The sequence below is a fragment of the Acartia tonsa genome, chromosome 4 (assembly GCF_053477335.1).
Source record: "Acartia tonsa isolate MP-2025a chromosome 4, ASM5347733v1, whole genome shotgun sequence".
Classification (NCBI taxonomy): domain Eukaryota; kingdom Metazoa; phylum Arthropoda; class Copepoda; order Calanoida; family Acartiidae; genus Acartia; species Acartia tonsa.
The window spans coordinates 357501-377281 of NC_137263.1; the positions used below are offsets into that span (position 1 = coordinate 357501).

At 31.6% G+C, this 19781-nt stretch overlaps 2 protein-coding genes across 2 annotated transcripts; both read left to right on the forward strand.

Annotated features, from left to right (window-relative positions):
- The first annotated feature begins 8921 nt into the window (after window positions 1–8921).
- Window positions 8922–13077, forward strand: LOC145318119 (uncharacterized). Its single transcript, XM_080159469.1, has 3 exons — window positions 8922–9044; window positions 9517–10341; window positions 11521–13077. The coding sequence occupies exons 2-3, from the start codon at window positions 9542–9544 to the stop codon at window positions 11825–11827; spliced, it is 1107 nt and encodes a 368-aa protein (XP_080015595.1). The 5' UTR covers window positions 8922–9044; window positions 9517–9541; the 3' UTR covers window positions 11828–13077.
- Window positions 13075–14774, forward strand: LOC145315597 (uncharacterized). The gene is made up of 2 exons (XM_080155573.1): window positions 13075–13153; window positions 13588–14774. The coding sequence occupies exon 2, from the start codon at window positions 13613–13615 to the stop codon at window positions 14612–14614; it is 1002 nt and encodes a 333-aa protein (XP_080011699.1). The 5' UTR covers window positions 13075–13153; window positions 13588–13612; the 3' UTR covers window positions 14615–14774.
- Window positions 14775–19781: the final 5007 nt, after the last annotated feature.

Below are 19781 nucleotides of genomic sequence, written 5' to 3' on the forward strand. Positions count from 1 at the left end.
GAGTAATCCTTGGTAGGTCTATTTTCCCTAAATCGAACAAAAAGTAACGGCTGGCAGCTGACGGCTCAGCCGTTTAGCCGTTTTTTGCCTATTTTCAGGGCAAATTCATCATTAATTACGTAGGAATCAACTTTTAAAAACATATTTTTGGTTTAATTCATGTTAAATGATAACAATAACCATTTTTTAAATTTCTAGTACCAGCTGCTTAACGGCTAGAACCGGCTGAAAACGGCTGGGAGCCGCCAAGAGTATGAAGAGTAGATAGGGCATGTGACATGTCTAGAGGTAGGTTTATATGGTTGCTGAGCTCAAAAATGCTACCAAAAATAGTGGCGGCCCATCCATATGGCAGCTGGGTAACAGCTGCTGCTCAGCTGGGAGCGGCCAAGAGTAGAATCAGCAGATAGGGTTTGTGACGTGTCTAGGGATAGGTTTTTATGGGTGATGAGCTCAATTCTACTACAAAAAATAGAAGCAGCCTATCCATATGGCAGCTGGGTAACGTCCGCAGCTCAGCTGGGAGTGGCCAATAGTAGAATGAGTAGGTTTAGCTTGTGACAATTATAGGGGTAGGTTTTTAGGGGTGCTGAGCTCAAAAATACTGCCAAAAATAGTGGCCGCCCATCCATATGGCAGCTGGGTAACGGCCGCAGCTCACCTTTAAGCGGCCAAGAGTAGAATGAGTAGTTAAGGCTTGTGACGTGTCTAGGAGTAGGTTTTTATGGATGCTGAGCTCAATACTACTACCAAAAATAGAAGCAGCCCATCCATATGGCAGCTGGGTAACGGCCGCAGCTCACCTTAGAGCGGCCAAGAGTATGAAGAGTAGATAGGGCTTGTGACATGTTTAGGGGTAGGCTTGTGACATGTCTATTGCCTAGGGGTAGGTTTTTATGGGTGCTGAGCTCAAAAATGCTACCAAAATTAGTGGAGGCCCATCTATATGGCAGCTGGTTAAGAGCTGCAGCTCAGCTGGGAACGGCCAAGAGTAAATTGAGTAGATAGGGCTTGTGACGTGTCTAGGGGTAGGTTTTTATGGGTGCTGAGCTTAATACTACTACCAAAAATAGAAGCTGCCCATCCATATAGCAGCTGGGTAACGGCCGCAGCTCACCTAAGAGCGGCCAGGAGTATGAAGAGTAAATAGGGCTTGTATCATGTTTAGGGGTAGGTTTTTATGGTTGCTGAGCTCAAAAATGCCACCAAAAATAGTGGCAGCCCATCCCTATGGCAGCTGGGTAACAGCTGCAGCTCAGCTGGGAGCGGCCAAGAGTAGAATCAGTAGATAGGGCTTGTGCCGTGTCTAGGGGTAGGTTTTTATGTGTGCAGAGCTCAATACTACTACAAAAATTAGTGGCAGCCCATCCATATGGCAGCTGGGTAACGGCTGCAGCTCAGCTGAGAACAGCCAAGAGTATAATGAGTAGATAGGGCTTGTGACGTGTCTAGGGGTAGGTTTTTAGGGGTGCTGAGCTCAAAAATACTACCAAAAATTGGGGCGGCCCATCCCTATGGCAGCTGGGTAACAGCTGCAGCTCAGCTGGGAGCGGCCAAGAGTAGAATGAGTAGATAGGGCTTGTGACGTGTCTAGGGGTAGGTTTTTAGGGGTGCTGAGCTCAATAATACTAACAAAAATAAGGGGCGGCCCATCCACATTGCAGCTGGGTAACAGCTACAGCTTAGCTAAACACGTCTGTCTAGGGGTTGGTTTTTATGTGTGCTGAGCTTAATAATACTAACAAAAATAGGGGCGGCCCATCCACATTGCAGCTGGGTAACAGCTACAGCTCAGCTAAACACGTCACAAGCCCTATGTACTCATTATACTCTTGGCCGCTCCCAGCTGAGATGCAGCTGTTACCCAGCTGCCATATGGATAGGCCACCACTATTTTTGGTAGTATTTTTGAGCTCAGCACCCATTAAAACCTAACCCTAGACACCTCACAAGCCCTATGTACTCATTCTACTCTTGGCCGCTCCCAGCTGAGCTGTAGCTGTTACCCAGCTGCCATGTGGATTGGTCGCCACTATTTTTGGTAGCAGTTTTAAGCTCAGCAACCATAAAAACCTACCCCTAAACATGTCACAAGCCCTATCTACTCATTCTACTCTTGGCCACTCCAAGGTGAGCTGCGGCCGTTACCCAGCTGCCATATGGATTGGAGGCCACTATTTTTGGTAGTATTTTTGAGCTCAGCACCCAATAAAACCTTACCCTAGATACCTCACAAGCCCTATGTACTCATTCTACTCTTGGCCGCTCCCAGCTGAGCTGTAGCTGTTACCCAGCTGCCATTTGGATTGGTCGCCACTATTTTTGGTAGCAGTTTTGAGCTCAGCAACCATAAAACCTACCCCTAAACATGTCACAAGCCCTATCTACTCATTCTACTCTCGGCCACTCCAAGGTGAGCTGCGACCGTTACCCAGCTGCCATATGGATGGGCGGCTACTATTTTTGGTAGTATTTTTGAGCTCAGCACCCCTAAAAACCTACCCCTAGACACGTCAAAAGCCCCATCTACTCATTCTACTCTTAGCCGCTCCCAGCTGAGCAGCGGCCGTTGCCAGCTGCCATATGGATGAGCTGCCACTATTTTTTGTAGTATTATTGAGCTCAGCACCCATAAAAACGTACCCCAAGACACGTCACAAGCCCCATCTACTTATTCTACTCTTGGCCGCTACCAGCTGAGCTGCAGCTGTTACCCAGCTGCCTTATGGATGGGCTGCCACTATTTTTGGTAGCATTTTAGAGCTCAGCAACCATAAAAACTTACCCCTAGACATGTCACATGCCCTATCTACTCTTCATACTCTTGGCAGCTTCCAGCCGTTTTCAGCCGGTTCTAGCCGTTTAGCAGCTGGCACTAGAAATTTTTAAAATGGTTATTGCTATCATTTAACATGAATTAAACCAAAAATATGTTTTTAAAAGTTGATTCCTACGTAATTAATGATGAATTTGCCCTGAAAATAGGCAAAAAACGGCCAAACGGCTGAGCCGCCAGCTGCCAGCCGTTACTTTTCCAATTTTTTGTTCGATTTAGGGAAAATAGACCTACCAAGGATTACTCATGCAAAATTTCAGATCAAAATTCGAATTCTAAGTGCCATTTATACATTGATTACGAGATGGTTGCATTAAAAAAATCCCCCTTAAGCACTTGTTAAAAGACATTTACAACAAATTCACAAACTTGGTTCATTAATTTATCAAACATTTTTAAATTTATCTCAATTCCTTCTTCCTCTTTTATAATTACTTCCACACTCTCAGCCTCTAAGTTGATACACCGAGGATCCTCATCAGGAGTTTCTTCTTCTTTTATCTCAAGTGTTACATCAGCTTTAACACAATCAACAAAACTGGTAGAAGCAGAAGGTAGAACTGTTAATTCTAATTTAAGAAGATGTCCAGCTGATTTTTTATGTTGTGTCAGTTCTGAGTTTGAGTAATAAGATTTCTGACATAATCACATGAGTATGGCTTATCACCTGTGTGGATTCTTTTATGGACAGTTAACTCACTATTTGTATGGAAAGCTTTTTCACATGTATTACATTGGAAAGGCCTTTCTCCTGTATGGATCCTTTCATGTAAAGAAAATGTACTTGGTCGTGTGAAAGCTTTTTCACACAAATAACATTTGAATGGCTTATCGCCTGTATGAATTCTCATGTGCATTGTTAAATCACTGCTTTTTGTAAATGCTTTTTCACATAATTTACATTTAAATGGTGTCCTTTATGTATTCTTTTAAATAACTCTTTTGAGAGAATTACTTGCAGCAGATATGACAATTGTTCATGGTGGAATAATTCTGGAATTCTGGAATAATATTAACTCTCAATAAAAACAATTTATGTAAAAAGAAAATATACCCTAGATGAGAGTCTAGGGTATTTCAAGTACTTTTCAATATTATGACTTTGTAGAAAAAGTATCAAAACTCTACTCCTTATATCCATATCTTATTTATATATGGTCACTTATTCGTCACAATGTACAATTAATGTACAAGTATAGTATTTTGATAATACATAACAAATTTCAAACACTTACTCAAATTTATCATTGTACTTGTTAGGTATAAACTAACTAACCTACTTTTTTTAACTCAAAATTGAAGATTTTTTCCTCCTTATGTTTCAATTGACTTTAGCTTTGCAATCTTGAGTCTAATTTCATTTTATATTCTGTCTGAAAAACAATATTATTATTAAAATGTGTATTTGAGGCTTGTGACTCAAGAGACTGACTGGAAGATTTCTTCCTGGCTCATGCATGCATCAGCTGCATCTACATACCCTTGGTTGGTTAATGAGTACCTATTTTTGATCAATAGGCATGTAAAAAAAACATTGGCCTTAGCTTCTCTGCAAAGATCATAATTTATTAGTGATTTAATTTGGGACACCTGCCAGCCATACTCAGAAAGGTGAGGTAATAGTAAGGAGCTGTATGAAAACATATCAAGAACTTATGTGCATAAACATGGAGCTTGAGCTAGCCAAAAGGACCTAATGAAAACATTATTAATACTATAGTCTATTTAAGTCTTAGGGTTACCTAGGTAGCTAATAATAATATTAAAATTGAGGTTTGAGAGGTGTCTATACAAATACAGGTACCAAGCTAATAAAACATTGAGAATATGGATGGAGAGGTGTATAAAAAATAAGGGATTTTCCTCATCTCTGCTCTTTATTCCTAAAAGTGTTCTATTCAAAATGGAACACCTGCCATACTCAATAAGTCCAGGGTGATGTAATAATTTAGTAGCTTCCACAAGTAACATCTGTGCTTGCCAATATTACTGTATATCTTAATCCAAACACAAGAGAATTAGGACTAATCATCATATGGAAGTTTTCAAAATATGAATCTAAAGATTTATAAGACTAATTTGTGGTTGTTTAGGTTGCCATTTTAGAAAAATAATTGCAAGCATAATCACCAGAAAACTGTTATACATTAGTATTTCATAGGTAAAAAAATAATAAAAAAATATAGGCGGCACTAAAGAATTTGTCAAGCTGTTTTGAGGAAAATGTTACATATTTAAAAGATGAATATATCACTTGCTGTTATAAAAACAACATGGTAAAAAATTTTAATTAACTTATTTATATGCTCTATAAACACATATGAAATATTAGAAGTATTGTGTTTACTAATCTATATCCAAATGTAATTATTGCAACTGTCCCTTTTAATAATAAGAACATAATTAAATCTCTTTACTTATTAAATCCAAATGAAATTATTAAAAATTTGAAGAAAGAAAGTTGGTTGTGGTGAAATTTTTACTAAGAATTATTTGTCAGAATCACTGTCCCTGAATGCATGTCTTAACAAGATCATATTGTAATAATTAGCAGCAATTTTTTACAGTATCACTGGTTCATTGCCATAAAATAAATATATTTCTTTCTCTAATGTTTCATATCAGTTCTACATACAATTTTCCCTGTCTTAATTGTATTAGTAAACTATTGTTTTATAAATATTAATTATAAATTAAACAATTGTGATGTTAAAATAATCTAAAATTAGATATTTCTTTCTGTTATATTTGTCTAACCATAAATTTTAATTAATTCGTCACAAAAATAAGCATATTCTATAATTAAACATTTGTTTTGTTATTTAAATTACTTTGAAAAATGCTCTGTTTATTTACTTCGTACGAATGCCGCACTCTCTATTTATTACTAAATGTCGTCTTTAAAAAACTTTTGGTCGAAATATTCTATGATATGTTTTCCCACAAAACATTATATCATTTTTGATAAATTTTTCTTAATTTCTTTAGACAAATAAATTTAATTTGCTGTGTATATAGTTTTAATACAATTTTAAAATCAAATTATAAATGATATTTGGATTTTTTATTCTTTTATTTTAAAAATGCAAAGGGAATTTTTAACATATATGTAATCAAAGACGACATTTAAAAAATGGCATAAAGTGCGGCATTTGAGAATTGTTTATAAACAAATATTTTGAATTACTATTAACTGTTATTGTTCACAAATAAATCAATGAAAATAACATATATGATAAGCAGCAAAAAGATAAAAAATGCTTTTAAAATAAATAAAATTTTAAGTTTAAAAGTTTTTTTTTTTAATTGGAAACTTATAGTGAAATGGCTTATTCAGTTCAGCAAATACAAATAATATTTAACAATGAATATCATTAAGGGTTAAAACTTACAATCATGTGAAATTATTGGCAATCATGTTAGACATTTTATTATATTTAGTTATGAAACAATTATTTGAATAATTGGAATTAAACAAAGCATAATTTGGTCAGAAATGGTATAGCAAGACAACTTTTTAAGTTGGGTGCACAGGCTTTTACCAATCTTATATCTCAATCATATATAATCCTTTTGAAAATGCAGGACATACCTGCATTTAAGGCGGGGGGGGGGGGGGGAGGGTGGTGTAAAACAGGATATTTTAAAAGCTAATAAATGTTCTAATTAAAAAAGTTTAATGAACTTTAATACATTCTCAATCTCAGAAGTACAGACTGGCCAGAGTGTACGTTTTGTACGTTACGCATCGAATCTGTGTACGTTCTGGACGTTATTTTGACATGTGTACGTAACGTATTTTGAAATTTGTATTATTGTACGTTTTACGTTTTTTTTAAAATAATAAGAATCAAATATTAGCAGAAAAGTAATTTGTATGTTTTGTACGAAAATTTTAACAAAAACTATAGGTGTATTATATTAAATAAATTCAATATTATCTTAAATTTTCATAGAACAAAAATATGTAGGTAAATTATGCATATACATATGTTACTATAACTTATAGTTTAAATTTATGGATTTTACATTATTTTTTTTCTAAATTCTTTATATTCCTAGGTAAATATTCCAAGATATCATACGGTGTTCAGTTCAGGATTTAGAAGTCATATTTTTTGGCAACTTGGCTCTGTATTCTAAGAGGGAAAAGAGATCAGAAAAAACAGCTTTGAACCATTTCAAGGCCTAAAAACTCATCATGCTGCAGTGTATTTGAAGCTTTCCTACAATGAAGACTTTGACCTATGAAGTAGTTAGTGAGATCTTAATGGGCAGAAGAAAAAACTTACTTCTTTTTAAACATTTAGATTAATGAGTGTATTTTCAAAGTATTATTTAAATATATCTTAAAATGGTTATTTTTAGTTTCACGCTCTATGTATTTAATTTTTTACTCTTATTTAGATTTGAAACTTGGAGATGCATTTTCAGACTTTAATTTTAACCTCTAAACATGTCAGATGACGAAGAGCGCATTAGAATGAAAATTTTAGTAAATTACTTTGGAAAAATCTTTTTGCTATACTGTTTTTTGTAATAACATCCTTGTGCAATCTCATCAAAAGTTCTGTAATATGATATTATTTATTTGATTTTCGTTAATTTTTCGATCTTTCTTAAAATTCTAACTAGAGCTTATCACTTCTTGTCAGAAAATTTTAGTATATTACTTTGGACTAAATCGTTTAGCTACACTTGTTTTTGTAATAACATGTTTGAAAATTCATTTGTTATTTTTTTCAGATGGAAATATTAGATAATCTATAAATTTTATTATAATTCAAAAATGATTTAGAAAATCAGTTGAAGTTTGTTAGGGTAGTAGTAAGTGTTACACCTTAAATTCTGTATTATACTAACTTTTATTATTAAAATTATAATAAGAGTGTACCTATTGTTTATTTACTTAACATCTCACTAAACATACCTTTAGTACACAACATATAGATATTAATGTATTAATATAGATAACTAGAAGAAAATATACATTATGTGTTTTTATTATGTACGTTTTTTTACGTTTTTTTTGTTTTTTTTTATGTACGTAATGTATTTTTTTTGTGTACGTTATGTACGTTTTTTATTTTCAAAATTGACTGGCCAGTCTGGAAGTTTAATTAGTTAGGTACCTATGCAATTTTTGTATATATATGTATACAGCAAATATCATATATATATTATCTGTAGCTGGGTAGTCTGAATTAGTACATTATAACTTTTCTTTTAGGGTAAAATATTGTTAGGGGAGTGTGCCTTCTTTTTAGTTTAGGGAAGTGTGGATGTAGTTGTAAGATGACAACATTCTCTGGTTTCCTCCTCTAACCAATTAAAGATATCTCGGCCATTTGGCCATTTAGCCTCAAATATTTTACTGAATAATGACTTTTTGAGAATAGGTACCTAGGTAATATTTTTTTTTTGTTTAAATATATGGAGTACAGCTAATCCAATTTTATGTCTTCTTAATCCTATAATAAACAGTAGTAAGGCTTTTTTGTCTGAATCTAAATATCTAGAAAATTAATGTTCAAAATTATTATACTTTTCAGTGAAGCTGTAAAAATCTCAAGGAGTGTAGGCTATTTATCTAATAGTATAAAAAAGTTGCAATTTACATTCACAACCACAGGTTTATCTCTACTTTTTCCAGCCAGCTTCTAAAAGTAGTTTCTATAATTGCAATAGTAAATATTCAAATATTACTAGTGTTAGGTACTATTAGGGAAATTCTTATGAAAACAAAAGTTTAGCCCAGATGATTGAAAATTGTCTAATTTGGCGAATAAAGGCAAAAAAATAGGCTGGAAACGGCGGTTTTTGGCGGGAGTGGCTTTTGATGATTGTAGGCATTAAATTATTATAAAAAAGCAGATTCATACAGATGTGTAGCTATTCAAATGTTATTTATGTTTGACATCTCCTAAAAATAGGAAGCTAATCTTTAATCCAAAGTGGAACACTGTCTGTCCATCTGTCAGTCAAAAAAATGTCCTCGTTATTTTTGATGATCTATCTCTTGTTCATATAATATCTTGGGATATTATTATTCATTTATGGTAAAGATTGTGTTAGTAAATATCTCATTTAATTTATTTTCAGACTAAATGTAAAATGAATGAAGACTATATATAAAGATTATAAAACTAAAGTCAGTAGAAACATAAAGATAAAGAAAAGACAAGTAAATTGAGTTTAGCAAATCAAAGTAAGTTAGCTTTTTTATATATAAAAACAAGTTTGAAAACATCCATAAAAGCAATGTAATTTAATATCAGATTGTTGGACATACAAAAATTTCTTGAACAGATGAAAAAGTTTTAAGAATAAAGTTACATTTTTAGTACTTGATAATAAGGATGCTTTGCTTACAACAATCTACATCGTTGTCCTAGGAATTATCATTAAAAAAATCATATGAGTAAAAAATCAAAATATTTTAATTTTTTTATGTACAGAAATACTGGTAACAATTATAGAGTTGCTATGCTAGTTTAGATATTGATATAAGGAGAAAGTTTTAATAAAATACTATTTCCTACGTGTTGAAGGGCTTTCAGACATGATCTTAAATAAATCTTAAATTAATAAAAATGAAATGTTTTAAAACTGATGATAAATAATTGGAATTATTATCTTTAAATGTAAACTGGTATTACTATAACTATTATTTATTCCAGGTGCAAGATCAATTAATAATCCATCATGAACAAGTGTCATATCTGCTGCAAGGAATTCTCTACAAAAGGTAGTTTAATAAGACACATGAGAATTCATACAGGAGAGAAGCCATTTAAATGTGATCTTTGTGAAAAGACATTTTCAGAAAGTGGTAACTTAACTAAGCATGAAAAAATTCATACAGGAGAGAAGCCATACTCGTGTGAAATATGTGAAAAAGCTTTCCGTACAAAGTATGATTTGAATCATCATTTTACTGAGCATGGTGAGCCATTAACTCTACACAAGTGTAATATCTGCTGCAAGGAATTCTCTACAAAGAGTAGTTTAACAAGACACCTGAGAATTCATACAGGAGAGAAGCCATTTAAATGTGATTTTTGTGAAAATGCATTTACACTACAACAACATTTGGTAAGTCATATGAGGATCCATACAGGTGATAAGCCATTCAAATGTAATTTGTGTGAAAAAGCTTTCTCACGATCAAGTTTATTAACTTTACATAAAAGGATCCACACCAGTGAGAAGCCATACTCTTGTGACTTATGTCAGAAATCTTTTTACTCCAGTTCAAACCTGACAACGCATAATAAATCCGCTGGACATCTCAAGAACTTAGAATCTACTAAGAATACAGTTCCAACTTCTGCTTCTACCAGTTTTGTTGATTGTGGTAAAGCTAATATCAAACTAGAGAAGAAAGATGAAGAAACTCTTGATGAGGATCCTATATCTATAAAGATAGAGGCTGAGAGTGTGGAAGTAATTATAAAAGAGGAAATAAAGGAGGAAGAAGGAATTGAGAGTGAAGAATCTGATTAAGTAGATAAACATAAGAATCTTTGATAAATGAATGAACCTAGTTTGCGAATTTGTTGTAAATGTCTGTTAGCAAGTGCTTTGTTTTATATTTATGTTTTTTTTAAGATTTGATGTAATTTGTAAATGATATTACTTCTCCAAAATCAATTCTAAAGCAAAAAATCATAATTCTTTGAAGAAAATGTTATTCGTAAAAATGTGTAAATAGGTAGTATCTTATATATTTTGTTTGCTTTATTTTTTTAAACATAAATTTGTGTCGTCCTAACCCTTCAGGGCTATCTTGTATATACCCAATTAACCCTAACCTAAGTTTGAGGAATACTAATTGATATACTAATTGTAAATTTTTTGATATTTCCACTAAATCGTGTAGATGCTGTTTCTGTCTATGCAATTTTTCTGTCCTTCTTTTGAATGCAAAAATGTGTATACCTTCTTTAATTCAATTAGATCTACTTATAAAATAATAATTTTGTCTACTTTCAGACAAATATAAAATAAAATAAGATTTTAAACTGAAGTCAACATAAAAAGAAACAAACCACGCACAGTCTCAGTTCACAAAATTAAAGTAAGTTAGTTTTTAACAAGTACAAGAATAAATATGTTCATAACAATGAATAAAATAGCACAGCATATTTTGATTACTTTAACTTACATATTGATGGACTTGGACACACCCAACATATAGGGTAGCTATATTAAAAGCTATATTAAATAAGATATGGATGTAAGAAGAGATAGTTTTCATAGAGTACATCTGGAGTACTTTTACCTACTTAGTGACAGACATACCCTACATATAGAGTAGCTATACTAAATAATATATGGATGTAAGCAGATGAGTTTTCATAGAGTACATCTGGAATACTTTTACCTAGATAGTGATGACCAAACCCTACATATAGAGTAGCTATACTTAATAAGATATGGATGTAAGGATAGAGTTTTCATAGAGCAAATGTGGAATACTTTTACCATAACATATTGTCAGCTGCACGAACACATCTTAATTATATACTAGCTGCACAAATTATATACTAGCTTTTTTTTTTACAAAAGTCAGTATTTAAAAGGATTATTAAAAAAATGAAGGCTTGAAATTATTATTTTCAATTACACACAGGTATTACATTCAATATTATTTATTCTAGGTGCAAGAACAATTAATAATCCATCATGAAGAAGTGTCATATCTGCTGCAAGAAATTCTCTAGAAAGGACTGTTTAACAGTACATATGAGAATTCATACAGGAGAGAAGCCATTTAAATGTGATATTTGTGAAAAGGCATTTTCAGAAAAAGGTAATTTATTAAGACACAATAGGATCCATACAGGAGAAAAGCCATTCAAATGTGATACATGTGATAAGGCTTTCTCTCAACAAGGTCATTTAACTGACCACAAGAGGATCCATAAAAGGGAAATCGATACTCTTGTGATACTTGTGGAAAGACTCTCCGTGTCAGTAAAGAGTTGACATTACATAAAAGGATGCATACAGGAGAGAAGCCATACTCGTGTGATACATGTGACAAAGCTTTCCGTTCAAAGTATGAGTTTAATTATCATTTTACTGAGCATGAGAAGCCATACTCTAGTAAATTACCTCTACACAAGTGTCATATCTGCAGCAAGGAATTTTCTATGAAGAGTAGTTTAATAAGTCATATGAGAATTCATACAGAAGATAAGCCATACTCTTGTGATACATGTGAAAAAGCTTTTCTATATCAATGGGAATTAAATAACCATAAGAAGATCCATACAGGAGAGACGCCATACGCTTGTGATACATGTGACAGGGCTTTCTCTCATATAGGTAATTTAACTATGCATAAGAGGATCCATAAATCCAGTTGGAATTTTGTCACACCTTCTGCTTCTACCAGTTTTGTTGATTGTGGTGAAGCTAATATAAAGATGGAAATAAAAGATGAAGAAACTCTTGATGAGGATCCTATATCTATAAAGATTGAGGCTGAGAGTGTGGAAGTAATTATAAAAGAGGAAATAAAGGAGGAAGAAGGAATTGAGAGTGAAGAATTCGTTTGAGTAGGTAGAAATAAAAATGTTTGATGAATGCATGACCCTAAATAGCGAATTTGTGGTAAATGTCTTTTAAAAAGGCCTTAATTATGTTTATTTATGTTTGTATTTAAGATTTAATAATATGTGTAAATAATATTACTTTTCCAAAAATAATTTTTAAAAAAATCATAATTTTTTGAAAAAAATGTGTAAATAGTTAGTATCTTATATATTTTGTTTGCTTTATTGATTAAACATAAACACGTGTCGTCCTAAGATTTTATGTAATGTGTAAATGATATTACTTCTCCAAAAATTATTTTAAAGAAAAAAATTATAATTCTTTGAAAAAAAAACGTTATTTGTAAAAATGTGTAAATAAGTACCTAGTATCTTATATACTTTGTTTCCTTTATTGATTAAACATAAATCTGCGTTGGCCCAACCCTGTGGGGCTACCTTGTACATATACATACCCAATTTACCCTAACCTAAAATTGAATACTAATTGATATAATATTGTAAATATTAATTGCATTTCCACTAAATCATTTAGTTACCGTTTCTGTTTATACATTTTTCTATCCTATTGAGCAAGGTATTTCTACCATTTCTAATTTTTATTATTTCTTATTTTCAATTAGTTCTTATAATTAAAATTGTGTTACTTGTAAAATTATTATTATATTTATTTTCAGACTGTATAAAAAATGAATTGAGACTCAATGATTATAAATAGAAAGAACAAGCGAATTATTTGAGTTTACAAACTAAAGTAAGTCAGCTTATATATAATACAAATATTATGTAGCAGAATCTTTAAAATCTTAATATTTAAGATAAAGTATGTATATCTGTCTGTCATAAAAGTGAATTAGTTTGCTGTAACAAAAATATCATTAAAAAAACAGTTGGGGTTTGGGATGATTGTTTTCTATAGTATGTATTTAAAATTAAAGCTAAAGATAGCAATTAAATAAAACATCAAAAGTAGATTGGGTAATAAGACAAGTACATGTAAGTGGATAGAAGAGAAAGTGGGATAAAAATTAGATATCAGAGGAGAGTTTTTATAGAGTACATCTGGAATACTTTTTCCTACATAGTGACGGACACACCCTACATATAGAGTAGCTATTAAAAATGATGTTGCTTTAATTTTTATTTTCAGCTCTACACAAGTATTACATTAAATATTATTTATTCCAGGTGCAAGAACAACTAAGAATCCATCATGAACAAGTGTCATATCTGCTGCAAGGAATTCTCTACCAAAGGTAGTTTAACAAGACATGTGAGAATTCATACAGGTGAGAAGCCATTCAAATGTGACTTATGTGAAAAAGCATTTATACAGAAACCGCATTTAACAGTACATAAGATGTCTCACACAGGAGAGAAGCCATTCAAATGTGATACATGTGAAAAAGCTTTCTCACAACTTAGTGATTTAAAGCGTCATAAGACGTTGCATACAGGAGAGAAACAATTCAAATGTGATACATGTGAAAAGGCTTTCTCACAACAAAGTCATTTAACTCTTCATAAGAAGACCCATAAAAGAGAAAAGCCATACTCTTGTGATACTTGTGAGAAGGCTTTCTTTAAACCAAATGATTTAACTTATCATAAGAGGACCCACACAGGAGAGAAGCCATACTCTTGTGATACTTGTAAAAAGACTTTCTCACATCTAAGTAATTTAACACTTCATAAGAGGACCCATAAAGGAGAGAAGCCATACTCTTGTGATATTTGTGAAAAGCCTTTCTCACAACCAAGTGATTTAACTTATCATAAGAGGATCCATATAGGAGAGAAGCCATACTCTTGTGATGCATGTGAAAAGTCTTTCTGTTCCAATGGTGATTTAACTCTTCATAAGAGAACCCACACTTGTGAGAATCCCTTCTCTTACGTTTTATGCCAAAACTCTTTTAAATCAAGTTCGGAATTGATGCAACATAACAAATCAGCTAAACATCTTAAGAAATTAGAATTTACCAATTTTGTTGATTGTGGTGAAACTAATATTAAACTAGAAATAAAAGCAGAAGAATCTCTTGATGAGGATCCTCTCTCTATCAACATGGAGGCAGAGAATGTTAAAGAAACTATAAAACAGGAAATAGAAGAAGAAGAAATTCAGGATAAAGATTCTCTTTCTTTTGAACAGAATTCAGTTGAGGATATAGTCAACACTATTGACATTGTTGAACACAAGATTGAAATATGACGATCTAAATGCTATAAATATGAAGATATCTATTCTTAGTAGATTTACTGTTTATAACAAATACTTTTAACTAATGATATCAATGTATATTCAGTCTTTTTTGGTTTTCAATATTCAATTTAAATTATTATAGAATTATTTCAATTATATGATTTTTTTTTATTTTGCTCTGGAACAATTTCTGTAAAATCTAAATTTGTATCAATACTTATTGTTTTATTATTTTGATTCTTCTCCTATTGAAACGGGAATATTATATTCATCTTATGTAATGTAATTAATAACTAGTTTGTCTTGGTAATCAGTAAGCTATTTGAGTCATCTACTTAGTTTAGGCCCTTGGATGGATTTCGGCTAAATTGTTTTAGGATTTGAGTTTTTTTGCCTCCTATGTTGAATTGAGGGCCCATTAAGCTATGTGCGTTCTCACACGTTTAAATATTTATATTTCACTTACTATGTATATCTGCAATGATATAGCTTCATAAGAAATAAAATATTAAAATAAAAAAAAATTCTATTAACAAAATAAAATTCTTGATATAATATCGCTGAGTGTAGTAGAAGACATTTAAAGAAATATGGACTGTAAACCATAATACTCGGCTTCTTCTCCTCCATTGAATTATCTCACCCAATACTTGGTCTATAATAACAATACCTAGTTAGAACGTATGTTCTCGCAGACAAATTACATAAATCTGTAAATAATAACAAGTTAGATTAGCTTACAAATATTTTTTATCCTGGATATTAATATTTTTAATTTCAGGTGCACAAGAACAAATAATAATAATCCATAATGAGCAAGTGTGATCTTTGCATGAAGAAAATCACTTCCAAGAGGAACTCGACATTACAAATGAGAATTCTTGAAGGCGACAAACTTTTCCTTTGTGATTTATGTGAAAAGACTTTCTCACAGATAGATCACTTGAAAATTCCAAACACAGATGAGAAAATATTCAAATGTGGAATATGTACAGAAACTTTCCATACAAATTGTGAGATGACTCTCCATAATTCGATCCATACAGGAGAGAAACCATACTCTTGTGAAGTTGTGATACTTGTGAAAAAACTTTCTCAAGACAAAGTAGTTTAATTCATCATAAGAGGATCTATAAGGAGAAGTCATATTCTTGTTATACATTTAAAAAATTTTTCCGTAAAAACGATGAGTTAAAAGTACATAAGAGGATCAATACTGGAAAAAAGCCATACTCATGTGTATCATGCCAGAAATCTTATTACTCAAGTTCAGAATTGTCACAGCACAATAAATCAGCTGGACATCTCAAGAAGTTAGAATCTACTAAGAACACAATACAACCTTCTGCCTCTACCAGTTTTGTTGATTGTGGTGAAGCTGATGTAAAAATAGAAATTAAAGAAGAAGAAACCCTTGATGAGGATCCTCTCTGTATATGATTTTATGTTGTTTACAAGAACTTTTATTAATGATATCGTGTATAAAACATTTTTTTTTAATTTAATGTCTTAATTCCAGAATTAATTCAATTATATGATTTCTTATATTTTATGTTCTAAACTTTAAAACTTGGAATGGCAGTTGCTTTAATGTGGTACAATTTGTCTTTAAAAAAAAACGGTGGCCGAACTGCCAAAATTTAAAAAAAAATCTTTTTCTCTTTAATTAGACAATTTTGAATCATTTGATACAAACTTTTTTCCCCCAAAAAATGCTTTTTATTTCACCTTTGATACTTTTGGTAGCGTTGAGTTTTCTTATATGAAATACCCAAATTTGTAAATATTGAAATAAGTTCAATGTGAATAATAATTAGTTTTTTTTATAAAATGATATCTGTATATACTTTTTTTCTACTTTTTAATTTAACAATATTTTGTTTAAAAGTATTCTTATTATTCTGCAAATTAAAACTTTTTTTGTTACATTGTAATAATCTTTTTCAGATAATGCAAAATGAAAAATTAAATTGATAGATTCTTCATTGGAACCAATATATAAGATAAATCAGGTAAAAATGATTTTGCCATAATAGAATATGATAAAATTAACAAACCTTCCCATCCTAGAAAGTATTAATTTTTTGTTATCGAGTTATTACCAATAGGTTTTTCAAAATAACAAAAGAAAGACTGCCTAGTGGATTAATAAGTGACATTACAGATTTGTGTATGTCAAGTATATTGTACATATTGTTCATGTTCTTTAAGGAGAGTGGAGAGACATAGTGTAGTAAGAATTGGAAATAAGAAAATGGTTTTTAAAGAGTACATTAACCTAGTGTCAGTAATATTTTTCATTCCAGGTGAAGAAACAATTAATAATCCATCATGAACAAGTGTCATATCTGTGCTAAGGAATTCTCTTACAAGAGCCATTTAACAGCACATATAAGAATTCATACAGGTTAAAAGCCATTCAAATATGATTTATGCCATAAATCATTTATTAGTTTAACAATACACATGAGAATCCATACAGGCGAGAAGCCATTCACATGTGATACATGTGAAAACGCTTTCTCAACGTCAAGTAATTTAATTGTACATAAACGTATCCATACAGGAGAAATGCCTTACTTTTGTGATTCATGTGAAAAAGGTTTCCGTACAAATGGTGAGTTAATTGTCCATAAGAGAATTCATACAGGAGAAAAGCCATTCTCTTGTGATACATGTGAAAAAACTTACTGTACAAATACTGAATTGACAAGACATAAGAAGATTCATACAGGAGAGAAGCCATACTCTTGTACATTATGCAAGAAATCTTATTGCTCCGTTTCAAAACTGTCAAAACATGAAAAATCAGTTGAACATTTTCTCAACTTAGAATTTAAGAATACAGTGCAACCTTCTGCTTCTACCAGTTCTGGTAATTGTGGTGAAGCTGATGTAAAATTAGAGATAAAAGAAGAAGAAACTCTTGATGAAGATCCTCTCTCTATCAACATGGAGGCTGAGAATGTTGAGGAAAATATAAAACAGGAAATAGAAGAAGAAGAAATTCAAGATAAAGATTCTATCGATATCGTAGAAATAAAATTGAATTATGATGAATAATTGGTTTTCTTGAATAAATTACCCAATTTTGTAAATATTGTATTATTTTTAATGTAAATATTATGGGAGGGGGGGGGGGAGTGCCTCTTTCACTTACTCCATCATTATTAGACTTGATATTAAAGTTAGACTATAGGTTATTTTGGATAAAACTAACTTTTCTTTTAATTTATACTTTCAAACATTAATAACTTTTAGTCTAATAATCATGAATTACGTGAAAGTTGTAACCTCCCTCACCCTCCCAACACTTACTTTATCGTTACAAAATCTGTATATATTATTTTTCTACTATTGCGGGTTATTTAAGATTATTTGGTTAAAAATATTTTTTTTCTCTTTTGCAAATCAAAATCATTTTTTGTACCTTTTGATTTTTTTCAGATAGACAATAGTTTATTAGTTTACCTTGTTGTCCTAGGAATTATTATTTAAAAGTTCAGCATTTTTTAAAGAACATACAAACATTCTGCTAAAGATTATAAAGTTGCTACACTTTCTAAATAGTAACTAAATGTTACAGAAACCATCCTTCAAAGTTTCAAATTAATAGAACAATTCTAACATGCCTTAATAACTATAAAGACTATAGATTAGATAGAGTTTACATCGAGTATAAAGTGACAGACACACCCTACATAAAGAAGATGGCTATACTTAATAATACTAATAATATATTTACACTAAATAATGTAATTAGATAGTTTTCATAGTAATAGACGTACAAGAATACCTTGATTATAAAGTAACTATTATTATTTTTAATTCTACACAAGTTTTACATCAAATATATTTTTTATTTCAGGTGCAAGAACAATAAATAACCCATCATGAACAAGTGTCATATCTGCTGCAAGGAATTCTCTATAAAGAGAGACTTAACAGTGCATATGAGAATTCATACAGGTGAGAAGCCATTCAAATGTGATACATGTGATAAGGCTTTCTCACAACAAGGTCATTTAATTGCCCATGAGAGGACCCATACAGGAGAGAAACCATACTCTTGTGATTCATGTGAAAAGAGTTTCTTACAAAAAAGTAATTTAACAGTACATATGAGAATTCATACAGGTGAGAAACCATTCAAATGTGACAAATGTGATAAGGCTGTCCGGACAAGTCATGAGTTAATTGTCCATAAAAGAAACCACACAAGAGAAAAACCATACTCTTGTGATACATGTGATAAGGCTTTTTTACAACAAATTCATTTAACTCGTCATAAAAGGATTCATACAGGTGATAAGCCATACTCTTGTGAAATATGTGATAAGGCTTTCACACAACAAGGTCAATTAACTCTACATATGAGGACCCACACTGGTTAGAAGCCATACTCTTGTGTGTTATGCCAGAAATCCTTTAAAACTACTTCAAACATGATAACACATAATAAAACAGCAAGACATCTCAAGAAGTTAGAATCAACTAAGAATGCAGATTTAAAAGAGGATGAAGGAATTGATAGTGAAGAATTTGTTTAAGTTTAAGATGTTTGATAAATTAATGAACCTAAATTGTGAATTTGTTGTAAATGTCTTTTGGCTTTATTATATATTTATTAGTGATGGCAATCCGTCGAATTTTTGGGCCGGATTCGGATTCCGGATTTTTAAAGAATCCGTCAAAAAAGTAGCGGATTCCGGATTCTTATTTTTGGCGGATTCCGGATTCTAGCAATATTTTTAAAGGATTTTTAAAAAATTTAAAATTTAAGTGCTACATATGTCCTAAAAATCAATGTTCTTGGTGTTCTCTATAATTCACTTCCGAGAATCGAACCAGATTTTAAAAGATATTATTTATAATGATGAAAAGCTTTGCCTTCAAAGAGGAGGAGAAAAAACTCAAGACGCTAATTTTAGCCTACCAAATAAGAATCCGAAATCCACTATTAAAAAACAGATTCCAGATCCGGATTCGGATTCCAAAATTGGCCAAAAATTGGGCAGATTCCGGATACGGATTGCCAACCCTAATATTTATGTTTGTATTTAAGATTTGATAGTAAGTGTATATAATATTGCTACTCCAAAAACAATTTCAAAGAAAAATTTATAAAGATGACAGTTACCTTGGTAGTGTCTTATATACTTTGTTTCCTTTATTG